This window comes from Equus asinus, chromosome 7, assembly GCF_041296235.1.
Source record: "Equus asinus isolate D_3611 breed Donkey chromosome 7, EquAss-T2T_v2, whole genome shotgun sequence".
Taxonomy (NCBI): domain Eukaryota; kingdom Metazoa; phylum Chordata; class Mammalia; order Perissodactyla; family Equidae; genus Equus; species Equus asinus.
In genome coordinates, this window is record NC_091796.1 from 95804603 (window position 1) to 95824569 (window position 19967).

The 19967-nt window shown below is 47.8% G+C and overlaps 1 protein-coding gene across 10 annotated transcripts in view; it reads right to left on the reverse strand.

Moving 5' to 3' along the window:
• FOXN3 (forkhead box N3) overlaps positions 1 to 19967 on the reverse strand; it is a 396443-nt gene that overhangs the window by 227424 nt on the left and 149052 nt on the right. For 4 of the 10 annotated variants that reach the window (XM_070514177.1, XM_044774174.2, XM_044774178.2 and 1 more), the window contains one exon: positions 2 to 558. In XM_070514177.1, the coding sequence (XP_070370278.1) occupies positions 2 to 544 (543 nt within the window). In that variant the 5' untranslated portion in view covers positions 545 to 558. Of the gene's footprint in view, position 1; positions 559 to 4046; positions 4194 to 16268; positions 16403 to 19967 lie in introns of those variants that run through there. The other 6 variants (XM_044774177.2, XM_044774175.2, XM_070514181.1 and 3 more) reach the window with 5 other exon arrangements.

Sequence of the window (19967 nt, forward strand, 5' to 3'; positions counted from 1 at the left end):
CCTGACTCCTCTCTTTGTCCACCTTCTTAAAACACTTATTCAAGGACAAATTATGTCTCACTGAGTTTTTCCACCCAGTAGGTGCGTTTGCAAAATACGGAAAATGTTCCAAGATCCAGTTGTAGATATCCTTGACTGGCAGGCGCTTGGCTGGGGAGTCTTCGATGGCCATAAATATGAGGCAGCTAAAGGAATAGGGGGGTTTGCAGTTGGGGTTCTGCCTGGCATCGTAGGGCATGTCAGAGTGGGCGGGGGACGGGGGGGTGTCATCGTCCAGGTCCTGGACGGGGCTGACGCTCCTAAGGACAGACTCCCCAAAGCTCTTCAGCAAGTTCTTGCTCTCGTGCAGCCAGTTCAGGTTGGTCAGCTCTTCATCTTCCATGGCCCCCTCTTCTAATCTGATGTCAGGCAGAGAAAAGTCGAGGTCATCCTCTTCCTGAAGGGCCTTGGAGAAACCGCTGCCCCGGTAGCACTGACTCAGCCCACTGGAGACACTAATTCCTGAGCTTTCTGGCTTCTTACTGGGAGGCATGACTGGACCCATTTACGTGAAGGCTCCTGGTAAACACATCACAGAGAAAAGACAAGTTGGTGAAATCCAAAACAGAAAGAGGGCTGGGCCCTCCTAATTCTTTCACCCCTCCCACTCCTGTCCCACTTCTATAGACCCCCTGCCACACAGGAACACCATCTCATGGCTCCTACACTGAGTAACACAAACCTACAATTCCACCACATAGAGATGCGCTAATAAGCAAAATCGGTGCACCGTGCATAGCATGTGGTGACCTGTGACCCCTTAAATACGAGAACTGGAAATATTGACTGCACCTTTAATATGCAAATGCATCATAAAACGAATGGGCAATTCCATAAAGGCTTCTCCCTAAATCTATGAAGACTCTCGCTGTGACCCTGGGAAAATCAGTTATTTCTTGCTGCCTCAGTTTATCTATAATACTGAATATACACACAGGTAAAATTCTTTCTAGCCTCATGACCAACACTACAAAATAAACTCAACGCACAACCCCTGTCACTTTGGGTTCTAGATCTCAGGGTTTATCCTTCTCAAGAAAAGAAAATATCTGTAAGTTTAAGGCCAGTTGTTTCAGATTAAGTCCAGCTGTTTCCATACAAAGACCATCACAACGGCCTCAGAATTAAAAGTGTGGCCATAGTGAGCATCAATTTGGTAGTGTTTTATTGGACTTTTTCCCCTCCATGATGAAAACCTCTGCAACTTTAATTACATTTGGCCAGTCTACAGAGGGATGCCATGGAATCCTGTGGATTCGAACTAGAGGAAGAAATACACAATTTTACTGGGACGCTCCACTCTGAACGAAAAACTGAGTAACTTTAGGCACCACATAAATTAATAGGAATGTGAAGATAAACCATTAACTGAAATCAGAATTGGTGCAAAAAGTTAGGAGAGCAACTGGCAGTTTCAACACAAGAAGGCAAATTCAACAAAAATCGCTACAGAATTCTATTCTGCCCTCTCCCCTGCTGCCACCACCATTTTTATCAATGACCTAGAACAGGGAGTAAAATATCTGAGAAAAGGAAATGAGGAGGTGGCAAGTCCACAAACAGAAAGACCCCCACAGATACAAAGCATGCTCAACCCCCTAGTACTGAACGTAAGATAGAAAGAACAGGAGAGATAAGGAAGAGCTCTCCCACACTCCATCTACAATGCAGGGCTCAAACAATGCACTTGGTTTAGGAAGCGTGTCAGTTTTATGCCCACCACCCTCCCCCCCCCCCCCCCCCCGCCCCAAATCCACCTAGGAAAAAAAAAAATGAACACATCAAAAGCAAAGGCATGATCACTCAAAATGATCATGGACAGTATACCTAAAATAAATGCCACTTCAGCTGCGGAAGCTCTAGAATGAGATTCTAGAAAGCATAACATGGGGCCCTAAACAGCCAGTCAAGGATGTCCCCGCGAACTACAGCACCCTCCCTCTTCCAAAAGGTAGACAAACAGAACCTGATGACAGAGAGCTGAGGGGAGCTCTCTGGAGCTGCCCTGAGAAGCCCAACTCTAAGGAGAGAAAACTTACACCGGCATCAAAGTCGGACGCAAGCAAGGCATTCAGATCCCTCGGCTTCCTCCACAGGGAATATTCCTTTCTGTCAAAGGAGGCTAACCTACGTAGTCCATACACATTTTAAAGAATAAGCTAGTACCTTTAGGTTTGGGGGTCTAACAGAGACCAGCCTGATGCTGCTTTTTCCTTCTTTATGAACAAATCAAAGCTAGGCCTGTCTCTCTCAACGTTTCCTCAAATCTCATTAAAAAAACAAATTTTCTGGTAACCAGAAATATCCACACAGTAGAGTACAAGAGAACAAGTACCCAGCCACTTAAGTCAACTTCAGCTCCAGATGAAAGTTTTATGTCTCCTGAGCTTCCAAACAAGAAAATTATATCATGGCTGACAGTAAAGTAATTTAATTGCACTGTTGCTATGACAACATGCTGCTCTCTTTCTTTTTAATTTGCTTATTTGTCAGTAGCTTCCCAAAGGAACTAACACGCTATTCTCCATGTTGTCTTTTGTTTTAAACAAACATTGCCAGCAATACGGTTTTATTAGAAAAATGGCACTGTCAAGAAAAGAGGGTGACGGGGGGGTTCAGTAGTCTTGGAGCATTTGCCTGTTTTGCGTTTGGGTGCCCCCAGCCCCTCCCACTGTTAACTGCATCCCCATAAATCCCGCGTTCTATAGCAACAGTATCAAGAGGCGCTGATCACCACAGTTCCATTTTAAAAAAACAGTTCCCAGAAACCACAGCTGAGGAGTTTTCCATTATTATACTCTAACTACATAATTCGCCAAATCTTTTTCCTCCTATTTTAGAGGGGGGAAAAAAAAGAATCCGGATCATGTGAGTCTGCAGTTAAGCAAACATTTTTAATATGCTGCCAATAAGGCTGCTCCACCAGACACGCAAATAGTTATTCACTAGTGACCTCCTTACAACTTTTCGGTTTGCTATTGGTTACGTTCCGCGCACGCACACCCTCGTGTTGTTTTCTTATGACTTGCTGTGTTTTGTTATCTTTTTTGCTTTTTACAGACAAAATGCGGCAGGAAAGCTAGTTTCTTGCCCGCTATCAGAAGGTCTCCAAACAACTGACAAAGACATTACTGGTCCAACTCTGAACAGATGTTCAATGTGAACTTCAAAAAGTTGAGAAATCCTCCCCAAACCGAGCAGGGCAGTCGCGAGTTTGGGGGGGTCGGGTAACCCCCCTCCGCGCGCGCGCGCGCGCACGCACGCGCTCCACTCCCGTGTACTGTACTTGTCAAAAACATTTCAAGGGGACCTGCAGGAGCGGCGATTGGCTGCGTCCCGCGTCAATCAGCGGCGTTGCCAGGCAACCGAGAAACTGCTCTTCTCTCCGTATACAGGGCAATTGGGAGCTCGCATACCTTCACTGCCGGTCAGATGTCATAAACCTTTTATTGGCCGCACCGCGGCGAGCCTTAAAAACACATCAATAAAAGCCCGCCGTCCCCCAACTTCTCCAGGGCCCAAGGAGGCTTTCAGAGAGGGCCGGTGTGAGGAGGGGTCGGGCCTCGGGGGGTCTCAGGAGACACTCACTGCCGGTGCCAAGCCTGCACAGTTTGGGGGAGGGGGGATCTTTGTTAGGAGCCTGTTTCTCATCTTGGGGTCTCCCCTTGATTGGCACCACCTCCCCCGGCCCGGAACGGCGGGGATCCCGTCCTCCGCGGACAATACCAACTCTGTTACTTTGGGGCGTCTTTTCGGAAATCGAAGCACCAGGAAACAGCCCGCACGTCGGGGCAGGAAACTCTTCGGACCCGGCAACTTCCCCGCTCGGGGCTCCCGTCTCTCCGCCCGGCCAGGCCCCCCATCCCGCACCCTCCCCCCGGGAACGGCGGAGTCCCTCGTCTGCCGGGAGCGGCGAGGTCGCCTCCAGGACGGCCTCGGACGAGTGCCCCCGCCCCGAGTTACCCCAGTCCCACTCGGGGGCCGGCGGGAGCGGGGAACAAACTCACCTGGCCGGAGCGGGGCTCGGGGGCGCGGGGACGCCGCTGCCCTTCAGCGGGAGCCGACAAACTTTCGTGGGCGCCCAGCGGGCATCGCTTGGTGGCCCGGCTAAGGGCGCGCGGGCGCGGCGCGGCGAGCCCGGGGCGGCGGGCGGCGGGGGGCGGCCGCGGGCGCGGGCGGCAGGGGCGCGGGGGTCGCGGCGCGGCATGGGACCTGCGGCGTCCGCCGGGCGCGCCGCGCGTCCTCCTGCCGGCCCCGCCGCTCTCCCCGCCCCGTCCCGCCTCCCGCTCGCCTCCGCCGCGGCGCGTCGGGCCGGGGCGCGCCGAGCGGCGAGAAATTGTTTCCACTGCAAACAAAAAAAGGCGACACATGACCAGCCAGGAGGAGGGGAAGCGCGGGGAGGGAGGGGAGCGCAGGGGAGGGACGGAGCGGAGGGGGCGGAGGGAGCCGGAGAGAGGGAAAACGTGGGCCGGGCCGCCGGCGGCCTGGGGCGCGGGGCGCAGACCCGCTGGGGCGGTCCCTACCCGCAGCCCCTACGCTCCGATCGGCCCTGCGCCCCGCGCCCGGACGCTCCCGGGGCGCAGCCGGGGCCCAGGCCGGACTCGCCTCCTGCGGCACCGCGGGGCGGGGGTGGCCGGCGCGGGAGCCGGGGCGGCCGCGCTCGTGGGCGGCGGGGCTGGTGGGGCAGGCGGCGCGCGGCCTGTCCCTTCCCCGGGTCCGGCCACGCGGGCGGGCCGGCGCTGCGCCGCTGGCAACGTGTCGCCCGGAACGCTCCTACCCCATCCGCATGCCTTACATGGCTCGAAAGTAAAAATAAAAAGAATTACGATGCGGGCGAGGCTTGCGAGGGGGAGAAGAGATTCCACTTCTCCCCAACTACGGCGTCCTGGCGGGACTCCCAGGGCTGTCCCCAGCCCTGCTCCAGCGCCCACCTCGTGCCCAGGGAGGAAAGGCACAAAGGCACTGCAGCCTCCCGCCCAGGTGACTGCTCCTCCTGTCGTCTGCAGGCGCGCGTCTGCCGAGGGAGGGTGGCCGTTACAGATCACAGAGCGGGAGGCCCGTCCTAAAGGCCACGCCGGTGGGGCCTCTCCAGTGGGTTGTGCTCAACACCCTGGCAAACTTCTAAACCTCGACTGAACACAACTTTCATCGCCTTCACATTTTGAGCTCTCAAGAACCGCACGGACAAGTCGCAAGGCCGCCCAGCGAACGGCGCAGCCACCGCTCCAAATCTTTAGGCACCTCCAAAGATCGGCCAACCACTGCTAAAGCCACACCAAGCACCTTGCCTTTGGAGAGGATGCAAGGAGAGAGACCAACAGGACACCCTGGTGGTGACATAAATAAAAATATGATTGCACACCACTCCCAGGTAGCCAAATCAGTAAGCTCCTCTACAGACGAGCAGCCGGGCTCACTCCTCCCATCCACTCCCCAACCCCCCTGAGCAGCGGACAGGCCATTTTGCGCCATCCGAAAACTGCAGGAAAGCCAGTGAGAAGGCGCAGAGCCATCTCGCTTAGAAATCTCTCTGGCTTATTGTACCTTGTAACCCAGCCAAAGGGGGAGAAAAATCCTACAGGGCTTCTCATACATATGTATATATTTTTTACTTTAAAAAAATAAGGAAACGCCATCAATCTGAGAGTCATGTCCCCTTAACAAAGCTTCAAGATGGCGGGTGGCGAGTCTTCAGCAAGGACGCTCACCACAGGCCTGCTACTCACCAGCGCTATGGCAGATCCCACCCAGGGGATGATTCAGAGGTGGAGGCCCAGGGCCAGCTTCAGGTCATCCAGCCCCACCCCTTTAATTACTGAGCACTTGGTATGACCTACCCAAAGTCACCAAAGCCCCAAAGCCAAAGGTGTGAGGTAAGAGAGACAAGCTAGATCATCTGGAAGTGTCACACCAAAGATCCTAAAGGTGAACACTGCTATCAAAGCCAGGACAAGAGCTCCTCTAGCGCATCCATCCATCCCACCCCTCAGTCAGCACATCAGTTGAGGGTGCTGAATCTCCCATCCAAGGAACCAAGCCAGAGACCTTTGTCCCAGCCCCTTACTGGCAGGGAGAGAAAGAGACAGTCCCCTTCCGTCACCAGCTCCCAGCCCTCCCAGTCCCCAACCACATTCACACCATAGCTAGAAATCTCTTAACACAAAGTAGAGGTGGCAGGTTATTTTCACCGGGTGCTTTCCTTCCTCCTCAGAGTTCAGAATGAGGGGGTGGGAGCCAAAGGTTATTGCACATGGAAAACATCATTCTTAAGACTCCCAGTGCAAGCTGTTGAGCTCTAGTGTCTGAACCAGCCATCCTTGGTGAACCAAACCTTAGACAGAGCGAGCCTTGGGCCAGGAGAAGCCATAAGCAGAGAGTAGAGAAAGGGGCCTTTCATTAGCTCACCTCTCTTGCCCTCTGCATGTTTTTGGTTTCCTCTATTCTCAAGCATATTTCTGAATTTCTGTCTCATTACAAATGTGGCAAGAGACGTGAGAAGGTGTCAGCCTGAAGAGGAAGTGGTGGACCAGCCCTGCCTGATGTGGAGAGCAGAGGACACATCTGCTTGTCTGTCTGTGTGCTTGCAATGGGGGATCCAGACCTTCGCTGAAAGCAGAGGAAGGGTTAGTGTGGCTTCCACCTAGACCCCCGGCTCTGGGACATGCTCCCCGACAAAAGGGTGCAGTGGCCAAATTCATTTAGGAACAACCTCATTCTCCATTCCTCGCTGGAACTTTCAAAAAGTACTTTTATGCCTTAGACCCTGAGAAGTTTAAACCATTGTTTTACAAACCTGTTTGACAGCAGAATCCTACATGTACCCTAGAACTCACTTTGGGCAACACTTATTTCATGACTGGGGGCTTGATGGGACCATTCCGTAGCCCCATCTGGGCGTGAGCGGGAGAGCACATTAGTAGCTGGGAACAGCAGGACCTGTGTGGGACCTGAGGCTCCTCCTCCGTGGGGAGGAATGGCCCTCCCCTTGATGTTCGGTGCTTTCTTCAACACGCTTCTCTGCCCTGGAACATTCGACCCTCTCCCTCCATCACTGCTTATTTGAACGACGTGATTATTTATGGGATTTTTGTTAGTGCCCTCGAGTTGACCCCTACTCCTAGCAACCCTGTGGACAGCAGAGCAGAACCCTGCCCGGTGTTTTCGCACCTTCCCATCACCTTCCGGAGCTATATCAGACAGTGCTCTGCTGCCATTCATCACAGCCAGTTTTCTCAGAAGTGGGTGGCCAGGTCCTTCTTCCCAGAAGCTCCGCTGAAACCTGCCCACCATGGGTGACCCTGCTGGTATTTGAGATCCCAGTGGCATGGCTTTCAGCATCCCAGCGACACACAGCTGCCACAGTATGACAACTGACACATGGGTAGTGTGGTTCACCTGACCAGGAAACAAACTCAGGCCGCAGTGGTGAGAGCGCCAAATCTTAACCACTAGACCACCAGGGCTGGCATATATTTATGGGATTGTTCAGCGAAAGCCCTGTGATCCCCCAGAAGCAGTAACAATTGAACAGATGAGCCATGAGAGAGCACTGCAGGTGGAAGACCTGAGGGACTTTCAAATGTGAGGTGGAATCTGAAGCAGGCCTGGAAAGATGGTCTCCTGCTCAGGGATCCTTCAGACTGACTCCAGTGATACCTAAGAGGGAACTCCAGTCGGCCCGGGGCAGGCAGCAGAGCTGGGCTGCACGGAACCAACGAGTCATCAGACAGTTTTTCTCTCCATCCCTTTCTTTCCCTCTGAGACCATGTTGTCTTTCCTACTTCCCTCTATTTATCTGTCCCACTCTTTTCCCTACAGGTAAGCTTCCTCTGCTCGCTTACAACCACACCCATGGCTGCCAGCACCAAGTCCAAAGGACCTTCTGACTTGCAGCACCCACCACCTTCAGAGCGCCTCAGTCTTCCACCACATAGTTCAGATTCTCAGTGAAATAATCTGATTGACTTAGCCTGAGTCACGTTACTTCTCCCTTCTGCCCACCCCCTCCTAACAGCTAAGGCAGGAGGCATGGTGAAACCATCTGGAACAAGAGGACTCCGGAGGGGAGGGGAGATGACTGTGGAAGGAAGATATCTAATAAAGACGGGTGGGTTTTTGACCTGTGGAATGTGGAAGGGGTATTCTAGACCTGAGCTTCTCAACTAGGGATACCCAGGAAGCCATGCCGAAGGGATCAGCATCTCCTAGGATGGGTCCCAGGCATGTGCCTTGTGAGAAAGCTCCATAGCACCAACTGCTGTTCCAGGTAGCAGAAATGAATGGCACATGGAGATCTAGCAAACGTGACTTGATGGTACTAGAAGATGCATTCACTCATTGAACAAATATTTACTGAGTGCCTGCCAAGCACATGGTATTGTGTCAGGTGCCAGAGACACAAGGTTTCTCTTCCTTAGGAAGCACACATATGAGTGGATTTAGTGGATAAGAGGGGAAACATCATATCACAAAACTTCTTGAGTGCTAAGATGAACAGTTTATATGCACTAATTCAGAGGCCAAGAGGAACTCACTGAATATTTTTGAGTCCAAAAGTTGCGCTATCAGAAATATGCTTAAAAAGAATGGCTTACAACTAGTAGATAAATAAGTCCTGGAGACCTAATACACAGCACAGTCATTATAGACAGTAAGAATGTATTATAAACATTAAGCTTGCTAAGTGACTAGATCTTGATTGTTCCCAACACTAGAAGAAATGATAGTTATGTGACACCATGGAGGTACAGCTAACGCTGAATGGCAATCATATTGCAATATAAATGTATCAAATCCATGCCATTGTACACCCTAAACTTACATACAATATTGTATGTCAAATATATCTCACTTAAAAAAAAAGAATAGGGGGCCGGCCTGGTGGCGCAGCGGTTAAGTGGACACATTCCGCTTTAGTGGCCCAGGGTTCACCGGTTCGGATCCCAGGTGTGGACATGGCGCCGCTTGGCAAGCCACGCTGTGGTAGGCGTCCCACGTATAAAGTAGAGGAAGATGGGCACGGATGTTAGCTCAGGGCCAGTCTTCTTCAGCAAAAAGAGGAGGATTGGTGACAGATGTTAGCTCAGGGCTAATCTTCCTCCAAAAAAAAAAAGGAAGAAGAAGAAGAAGAAGAATGGGATCTTGGACCTAAGATGAATTTTGGGAAAGGAAAGGAGAAAATGGAAAACCCGAAGCAGGCAGAATCACTCAGAAAGCATTGCAGTAATCCATACAAAAAGGAATAAAGATGATTATTTTTTTAATGTGGTTTTTAAAATTAGAAAAATATGCTAAAATATTAAAATAATGGTTCTCTCTGAGTAGTAGAGTTATGGGGTAATTTTTTTGTCTGCCCCTTTCATATTTCTCTAAATTCTCTCCAGTGAGCACCCATTACACTTATAGTGTTCTAATGATAAAGGGAGGGGTCCATCAGAGTGGTGGTTCTCAAGCTTTAGCGTACATCAGAATTACCTGTAGGGCTTGCTAAAACACAGTTTGCCGGGGCCCACCCCCAGAATTTCCGATTCAGTAGCTCTGGGCTGGGGCCTGAGAATTCACATCTCTAACAAGCGCCCAGGTGATGCTGCTCCCAGCTACTGCTGGTCCAGGGACCAGACTTTGAGACCCACTGAATTAGAGAACAGCCAGTAAGGCTGGAAAAAACGAATGCACGAGAGCCTTCAAAGGAAGAACCAAGAGGATGTGTCCAATGATTGAATGAGAAGAGAGGGAGAGATTATGGTCAAAGATCACTCCTTAACCGTGGGTTGACTAAGAGTCTCTTTGAGATGACGTATTGAGAATGCTGTTTGTAATGGTAAAAAAGCTCTTCACTTCCTTCCCTTCTGTGCGGAGGAGAGAGAGACCCAGTACCTTGGCTGGAAGACCCTCCACCTCCTAGTGAGTTTCAAGGCTTGCCCAAGCATCCTTTGGGCTTTCCGGGTTGTCCTCTCTAGGGGTTTTCCTCTCGCACATTCTTGGTGTTTACGTGACAGGTTCTGAAGGGTGGAGCCTGGGAAAAGGCTTATTAGAATTTCTCCAGCAGGGCATAGAGCCTGAGGCTTATTTCAGGAAGGAAGAAGGAGCGCGTGGTAAGAGAAAGTGCAGCTGAACTGGTGGAGTGAAGTTCCTTAGCGCAGGTGCCCTGGCCAAACCTGAGCTTATCAAGTCTCCTGCTGGAGGCAAAATGGAAATACAGAACCTGTCAGCTCCTCCTTGAGTATAAACAAAGTGTGAGCTGATGATCCAGAATCCAAATTTAGTCAATTCATTCAGTCCATAAGTATTTATTAAGCATCTTGCTACCCTATGCTCAGTACTGTGTGGAAGGCACTGGGAAGGAACTGGAAGAAATAAAAGACATGGCACTTGCCTTCAAGGATGGGGGAGACTCAGCGACCATTTATGAAGCAACTACAAATACACACACACACAGCCTGATACCAAGGCCAGAGGTGGTGGAGCACAGTGCCTAGCATTAGAACCTGGGACTAGGTTCATGTTCTAGAACTTTACCACCTACTAGCCTGGTACCCTTACTCACGGTACTTAACTTCTTTCTCTCTACCTAGTTTTCTCATCTAAAAAAAAAGAGGGAGCAAGGGAGAATAACAGCAATACTCACTTTACAGGGTGGTAATGAAGATGAAATTAAATAATATTTGTACAAAACATACAATGGTGCCCCGGCACGTAGAACTATTTTCTTTAAGTAAATAAATCACAAGGAAAATATTGACATATTTGACTGCATAACAATTTAAAATTTGTATGTAGTACCAGAGGTCATAAATCAAATTAGAAGACAAACAAAAAACGAGGAAATATTTGCCATACATATGAAAAAGGGTTAATATTTTAAATTTATAGTCCTTACAACTCAATGAGGAAAAAAAATTATCACCCTAATGAGAAAATGGGCAAATTCACAAAGGGAGAAACAAAAATAGTAATATATTCATGGAAAGATGCTCAACCTCAGCAAAAACAAAGAAATGCAAATTAAAGCAACTGTGAGATCTCATTTCATCTATCAGATTGGCACAGACTTGAAAAGAATAACCATACCAATGTTGGTGTGGGTGTCTTGGTACATCTATTCAAGAGGGCTGTCTGAAGAAATGAATTAAAACTTAAGTGAGCATAGCCATTGACCCTAAATTTCCAACTTCTGGTAATTTATCCCAGGGAGATACCGTAACAAGACAGTGAACTTCCCCACCAGACCGCCTACCCCCAGGAGGCAATAAGCTCCATAAAACCAGCAACATACACTAGCAGTTAGTTACTCCAGTGGCTGACACACAGAAGACACTCAATCAATATGTATTGAATGAATGCACTGAAATACACAACAATGTATTTAGGAGGGTGTTTGCTGGGACATTGTTTAAAATTGTGAAAACTTGGAAATTGCCGAAATAAGAGGCTAGAGGCATGTTATTATATTATACGGGCCACTGTGGCCCCCTGTTCCCTCTGTTCTCTGCCATTTGCATTTTCCAGTGGTTTATGGGAAGCTTTCTGTTCTCTGAATCACTTTGGCATTCTCATGTACTGTATGTGCGAAACAATTTCACAAACATTTCACAAAGTAAGAGCTTGGGGGAAAATTAATATGTTGTCAATGCTTTTCACCAAATTGAAGTATTTTGTGATCTTTTCAATCAGCAGGGACAAAATGATCCCTTTCTGAAAAGGCTGGTGCTCGGAGCAAACAGGAGAATTGCTAAGTATAAGAGACATGACACCCTGCGTGATGGGGTCTATTGTCTGGTTGTATGAAGGCTTTCAGTGTATAGGTTTTGAGTATCAAACTTTCTCTACAAACTCGGATGTAGGCTCAAAGATGAGGGGAAAATACTCTTGAATTAAGAATTTGTAGGGGACTGGGAACATTTGCTCTCTATTTCCAGATTGATCTTCTGTAACAACTTACACTTATAAAAGACCAGATGTGGTTACATTGGAATTTTTTTCAACTCTGACAGGAAATCTCTGCCCAGCTGAGGCACTCCACAGGGCCAGAAATACTTCTGCTTCTCCTGCCCCACCAGGGAGACCCCCCAGGAGTCCGGAGCTTGCCCTAAAGGAGGCTGCCACTCTGAGTTCTTGGATTCCACTTAGCTAAGTTGATTCTCATTATTCACAGTGGTTATGTTCTAGAAAGTTTCCACAAACGCTGAATTAGCAAATACTGACTCATTGCTCCTAGGGGAAATACAGGGTTAGGTTCCTGAGAGCTGCTGGTCACGACATTTTTGTTCACTGATCAGTGCATAACCTTATTTTATCTATGTTTCCATTTAAAGACATCGTATTGATTTACATGGTTGACTCATTAACATTGAACTGACAGCCAACAGCACTACAACTCATGTCTGAACAAAGCTTATCTAACACGTATTTTCTCCACAAGGCAATCACAGCCTTCTTGTGCTGGGGAACACTAAACAATACTTCAGCACTACAATTAGGGGAGATTTTAAACAGCAAACTCACCAACAAAAGCACAAGAAACATGGGACTAAATAGACCACGAAAAAGCCACTTACAGCATGAGAGCTGAAACAAGAAGGCAGAGCACTGCTTTGTTAGATCTGAGCTGGCAACGTGTGCACTGGGCAACTCAAATTTTTGGCCACTCTGTACATGTCCCCAAATGACCAGAAAAGCACCACAAGTATTGATTTGGGGGTTACAAATAAATTTTAGCAAGTAAGCAAATTCGCAAATACAGAATCCGTGAATAATGATCAACTGTATTTAACAAACACTTACATAGCACTTATTCAGTGCCAGATAGGGTTCCAAGGCTTTGCAAATATTCACTCATTTCAGCCTCACATGAACCATGTGAAGTAGGGACTATTATGATGCCCATCTTATAAATGAGGAACGCAAGTGACAGAGAGGTTTAACTACTTGCCCAAGGTACACAGATGGTGTGATAGGGCTAGGATTTGAACCCACACAGTCTGGCTCCAGAGTTTGGAGGCATGCTCCAGGTAGGAACCAAAGGAAACTTCAGCTCAATCCAGAGCATCTGGCTGCTTCTCAGAGAAACTCTTGGGGGTCAAGGACATGAAGGAAAGGAGCGGTGGAGTTCAAGAGAGGAAAAATCGTGGTCAAGAAATAAAGGAGGAGGAAGGAAAAAGGGACTTTCAAACTGAATGAAAAGGCACTACTTACAAAAAACCAAAGTTCAGCCTCTATGTCATAATCAATATGGTGTGGCGTACCTTTGTTACAAAACATGTCAACTCGATACTGAGCATGAAACAGACGTAAGTGCCTTTAGTGTCAAGAACCCTGCTTATACCTCTCTTCTGCCCACAGCACGTGGCACAGTGGAAATCAAAAATATTGATCACTCAACAGAAAAAACAACTGCTCCTATTTACCCCTCTCTCAAGCTGGTATCTACTAACTACACAGATTAGTCAAAGGCAAGTAGCATCATCAACCTTTTCCTCCTCCGAAGTTTTTAAGAGCTTTTATTGTTTTCCTCTCTTCGGCGAGTACACCAAGTACTACAGTCTCATGGGTTTCGGTGGCTAAGTCTGCCAAAGTCTTAACCATGCCAAGAAATAGCTTTCCTCATTTTACTTTTTCAGAGGGATGTGAAAGAAAACAATCAACCCTTCTCTTTAAGATGGTCTTTGAAAAACACAGTAAAATCTCCGAATTTGATGAACTCTCTGGGAAACAGTACATAGATGAAAATATTACCAACGTATTTCCCTGCTGCACGAAGTTCTTTTTCAGAGATTAGCAACTTATTCAACTTATTACAACAGCCAAACCTAAAGTCTCTTCCTCTCTCTTGGAGAATGCAGTTCGCCAATACCCTCTGCTTTGAAACCCTACTCCGTCCAAAAGTAGCATCTCTTGTGCCTTTAATACAGGTATTGTGATTTGGATGCAAGCAAATTGTACCCATAAATTGTGAGGCATGAGTGCCCGTGAATGCTCAATTTCCTAAGGGGTAGTGGGTGGAAAGGAAGTAGCCAAACAGACCGCTGTCTTTCTGTGGGTGCAATCAACAACACCTCATTTCTCTGTCCCCAGACATGTGACTCTGACTGGCTTCAAAAATTTGGCCCTCAAACAACCAGGCATCCTTTTTAAGTTGGCATTTCTTCCAGAGAGGAATATTGAGCATCTTTCGTACATGCCGCATACGGTGCTAGGCCAGCTGTCTAACAATATGGAACCCCGGAAGGGGGTGCTGCCCACGTTGGTGACGGCAGCCATTAGTGCCTGTTGCTCATAGCAAACGTCAAAGAGACCTCAGAACAGGGGTCCATTTGGTTGGCTGAGGCACCCGGGCAAGTATCCATGCATCCTGAGTGCCAGCAGAGGTTAGCCGAGGGCCAAGGTGGGCATGCCACAGTGTCCTGGACTTCCGGATGGAGTCCAGTCCCAGAGAGTGGATGTCACAGCTCTCCGGAGGCTGCCCTGGCCAGGTTCAAAGGGAGAGTTGAACCTCATGACATCCGTTCCAAAGAAATCCCACCTGCTACTGGCATGCCCGGGCTCATCTTCCCCACATACCAGCCTCCAGGCAAGCCTCCAAAGGCACGGTGAGGAGGCAGCTGCAACAGTTTGCTTTCTCTTAATGATTTGGACTGGGAAGACGTAGAGGTGGGGAAGAAGTAATGGCCATTCCCAATGAGCCGGTCCCTAGAGTTGGCTGGGATCCTGAAAGGTCATCTTGTCAACCCCTCTATAGGAAAAATGTGGTTTTCTTTGGCCCTGGAAATCTGGCCCGGCAGATTTGATGGAGTAAGTTTCTTCATCCACACACACCCAACATCATATTGGCGTTCGGGACTGTAACAACGCAAACCTACTACGAAACATCCTTCTCCCTCCCAACTCCAATGACATCCCCTTGCCTGACATCCCTGCCTCCCTGTGAGAGCCTGGCTCAGCCAGTCAACCGCGGACTCCCCGCGCCTGGTGAGTAACGTAAACATCAAACCACGCACAAAGCAGCGGCTGGAAAAAGCTCCCTCCATCCCCTTCATTCTTTCTGGCAGACGCAACTGAAAGATTTTTTTTTAAAATCCCCGAAAAAACTTCTCATTGAAACTTGGGGTGCAAAAGGCATCTGAAATGTGAGAGTCCCTGGACCAGCACGGGGACAGAAAGGGAAAGTTTCAGTGAAATACAAAAGCAACGCAGACCTGAAGGGGAGCAGGCTGCCCGACAACAAGGCACCAACTGCCAAACTGTCATTTTGCTCCGCAGCTGAACAGAAGGCTCGAGTAATGACAACCACAAAACTCATTTAAAGTCTGAAAAGGTGACTAATGAGCTCATTCATGCTGGCTATAAATTATTCACTACAACACTGATCCCACTCAAGGCAAACAGCAAAGTAAACTTTAAACATAGACACCGCCGGCCTCCAAAGGAGAACAAGTTCTGTCTGTAAAACTTTACACAATGAGAGGGATGCTTGTCTCTCCCCCTATATTGTCACATTCATTCTTCTGTTTACTTTTTTTTACCGCCTTTAATCAAGTTTAAGCAGACACAGCTGTTACACATTTATTTCTCTGTTGAGTTTTTTCCATTAGTTATTACGAGCAATCATGACGCTCTAAAAATAGCAGCAAATTATATTCTCTAGAAATTGAAGGCTGACCTTAAAATGAAGCCCAGGTCTTCAGAAAGAATATTCATATGCACATGTTTGGTGAGTGACAGCCAGGCACAAAGGCGAAAGAGAAGTGCAAAGCATTTTCCACTCTTAGAGAGGTTTTCAATTTGCTTCCAAATTTCCTTTGGTTCTAGTGAAAACGAGTTGCTTCAAAACCTTACAATACAGAACCTGCTTCCAACGGTCATGTTTTGGTTACAATTTTCATGGAAACTCACAATCTTAAGAGAATAAAAAGAAAAACGTCTCTTTTAGGCTTTTCAGCACAGATAAACCCAGCAGCAGGTTTGCTGAAAACCCACCACATGCTACAGACTACTTTCAGTTTCCTGTTTAATATTAAATAAAGAATTTTAGCTCTTCTGTTTTTATAAACCGTGCTACTTGCTACTCCTGTCACTACTACAAGCACTGTGAGTGTGGAAGTGGTCTCGTGTTTTTCAAACCTTTTTTTAATCTTAGTATCTATTTCCAAGACATAGTAAGAGTTAAGAGTTTCAAATCTGTCTAATAGTTGTTTTTTTTTCTTTAAAGTAGTCCCCAAATAAGTACTTACATTAGCTCTTGGTCAGATCGCTGAACATTATGTATTTTTAAACTGCTTTGAATACTTTGAAAAGGAGCCACAGAAAAGCCACAGAAAGCACTCATATTCAAACACTGCCAGATGCAGTTCTGACTAACCAAAAGTGAAAGCAGAAAGGTCTGAAGCTGAGCTGTGCCCCGAACACACCTCGAAATGACAGGAAAAAATGAATGGTCACGGGCCAGGGAATCTTGCATAACGTATGAGAAATAACGCACGGAAGGCAAATGAAGACCGGGCGTTAACTTCAACCTGAGCCAGGGCCAACCTCTGTCTCCATTTAAGGAAAAGCGTTCACATTGTTTTCAGTTTCTTACCCATGAACTAACGGCTGTCCAGCCATTTCTGTTGTCTGAACTGCAAAGCAAGTTTCTTTTAAGTAGAGAAAGAGGGGTCCTACAATATTTATAGCAAAGTCCTTTGCCACCTGCCGACAGCAAACTTCACGTGTTCAGTATGGTTTTTTATTCAAGTTTCTGTATCTAGCAAGAAGCCATTCTTTCAGTCCTCTGTGCAAGGCTTCTTGCAGTTTTGTTGTTGTTTTTAATCAAACCACGTGTGAAAACCCAACTCCAACCAAAGACATGGAAAAGTCTAAAAGGGCATCCCGTTGATGTCTCAGCCGCTCTCCAACTCTCCACTAACTAGATTCTTGTCGCCTCCCTGCAGAAGGGGGTGGGCAACATATTGCTTTGAAACCGAGCCACATGTCAGGGCTTCCCTAGTAACATGTCTGACAGACACAGCTCGCCTCTTCTTTCATTGTTACTAAACCTGGCTGGTCCAGAGACCAGCCCAACACCACCTTACTCCTAATTTTCCTGAAGGGGACCAAGGGTAGTGTCAATTTTGCCCGAAGATGTTCAAGACATCTAAACAACAACAGCCAAAACAAGGAAGACCAAGGACCCAATTACTGCCATCCAGAGAATTATAAAACACACACAACAACCAGAGCTCTCCAAGGCTTCCTACAGGCCAGACACCGCACCAAGAGCTTTACCTGCATTATTTATTTCATCCTTCCACCACCCTTCCGAGGTGGGAGCTGTCATCCTCCTTTATGGATAAGGACACCGAGGCTTAAGGAAGTTATATCACTTGCCAATGGTCAATAATTGGCGCTAAGAGATGAAATAAAAGTTCCGACTCCTAGTCTTTTGGCCTGCAGAGCCCTCCCTCTTAATGGCTACACTCTCCTATCGATTTATACTAGCCAAGATCTCATTTCCAAGATCACGGAATGTTACTTGCTGCCTGCAATTGACCTCTTGGGCTTCTTCGTTGGAGTTTTTTGGGTTTGTTTGGTTTGGTTTTTGCATAGCATTTTTCAAGTGGGCCCCTAAACACAGACATGTTTTCTACTCTCAGAGGTTGAGCTCCTGATGCTACCGTGGAAAAGGACATCATTCGCGGAATGGACAGACATATCCACAAAAATACCAAAAGGCCCAGGGTAATGGTCACACAACAACACTGTGCTCCTCTCTGAATCATAAAACACAAAGATTTTGATTAAAAAAAAACTCAAGACGGGCCAGCCCAGTGGCACAGCAGTTAAGTACGCACATTCCGCTTTGGCGGCCCAGGGTTCGCCGGTTCGGATCCCGGGTGCAGACATGGCACCGCTTGGCAAGCCATGCTGTGGCAGGCGTCCCACATATAAAGTAGAGGAAAATGGGCACGGACGTTAGCTCAGGGCCAGTCTTACTCAGCAAAAAGACGAGGATTGGCAGCAGACGTTAGCTCAGGGCTGATCTTCCTCAAAAAGGAAAAAAAAAAACTCAAGGCAGTTGACAACTCCAGAGGCCAGGCCTGAAACTCCATCTCCCCTCTGGACTCTCAGAAGGAACAAGCAACTGTGAAGGTGCCCATTAGGCAACTGGTGCTGTAACTTATTCTCTCTCTAATCCTTACCCTCCCCTCCCCCAATCCAACACACGAACCTTTTTTCAGTATTCTACAACCACAGGGATTGATTGCAAAGCACAGACACGTGACTAGAAACCATTTCAGAACTATTTCTCTTGTACTTCACACACAAAGTTATGTGGTATTGTCTGCCAGTTTAGAAATACCAATGACCACCACACAAGAACTATTTTCCAAAAGCTATATTTCAGAGAATTAGATCAAGACACAGATCCACCTTTGGCAACTCCCTAAGTATGTTCAAAAATTAGCCAGCCACAAGGAAAATATACTGACTGTACTACTAACCAGATTAACTTTCTCCCCATAGATCCTGGACAGGAAGGTAAAACTCCCCTACGAAGGCAGCCCAATGACCCACAGGTCCTCCGGAGTCCTCACACAGCCCTGCACCCTGGAGATGGACGGGAGATATGCTCCTCTAGCTCAGTGACACCTCCAGCACCCATGTCATCTTCACGTCCATGGCACTCCCAAAAAGATTTGGTACCAAGGCCGCGGAGTTCATTCCCTCATGAACCACACCCAGATGCTTCCTTGAAAGCTTTCCTGGTGCCACGACTGGAATCTCGTCTCAAGACTAGCCAAAGGCTCCGTAAAAAGTGGGTGAAGTAGAAAGCTGAGGTCTGTGGTTTCATTCTTGAGAAACCCTCAGCTATCCACAGGGAGCTGATTCCACTGCCATTTAGAGTCACTCTCTGGCTTCTGCCAACACCAGCTCCCTCTGAATCCAAATCAAACCTCTCTCAGCTTCTTTGTGATACCAGCATCACAGCAAAGCCACCAATGGTTATGGGAAGAAAAATAAGCCCTACCCAGACCTTCCCGGATCTCCGGTGAGTGAACGACCAAGTTACATTTGCTGCGCCGAAGATACGCATGCTAAGTCAGAGCAGGAGTTACACGCGGCTTTCCAGGGCTTCTCCCTCACATCCCCCATTGCTCATTTTTGTAGATCACAATCTACAACTCATGGGGAGGAAGAAAGTTACTAAGGCTGACCGCCCTGACTTATCATTTAATCTAAACAGAGCTATTTGCTTACTAATTACATTCTTAGCTTTACATTCTGGCCAGAAAAGGTTTGTTTCTTTATTACAAAAGCCAACTAATGTAAAAAGAAAATAAAATCTTAAAGGTTACCATTTAGGAAGGACTTTACTAATGGTGTCAGACAAGCCTCCGGTTTAATGAGGCAACAGAGACCCATAGAAGTGAAGTGACTTAGGGCCATGTGTCAGAATACACAGCGGTAGTTTCCTCTCCAGTGTCTATTTTTCTGCTTTCCCTTCCCAACAGCACCCCAAGTTTCTCAGCCTTGTGGCGTAGGTGGGACTGACCAGCATCAGCTCCAGAGGCGCTGGACCGCTGTTGAATGGCAGGACCACTAGGAGTGAGTGCAGGAGCCAACTCATTTCCTCTGTTGTTTAGACACTGTGAGTTGGCTTTTCTGTCATTTATAACCATAAGCATCCCAACAGATACCCACACAGACTTGGTGGCAGATCCAATTTCTTGACTCCCTGTCCACGGGTGTTTCTGCCATAGTAGAGTCTTCAACATCACAAAACAGAGAAAATCATATTTTGACAAACTTAGTGGCTAGACTTGATAAAAAGAGAAAGATCTGGGGGCTGGCCCTGTGGCCTAGTGGTTAAGTTCCCATGCTCCACTTTGGTGGCCCGGGGTTCATAGGTTGCGATCCCAGGCACAGACCTACACACCGCTCATCAAGCC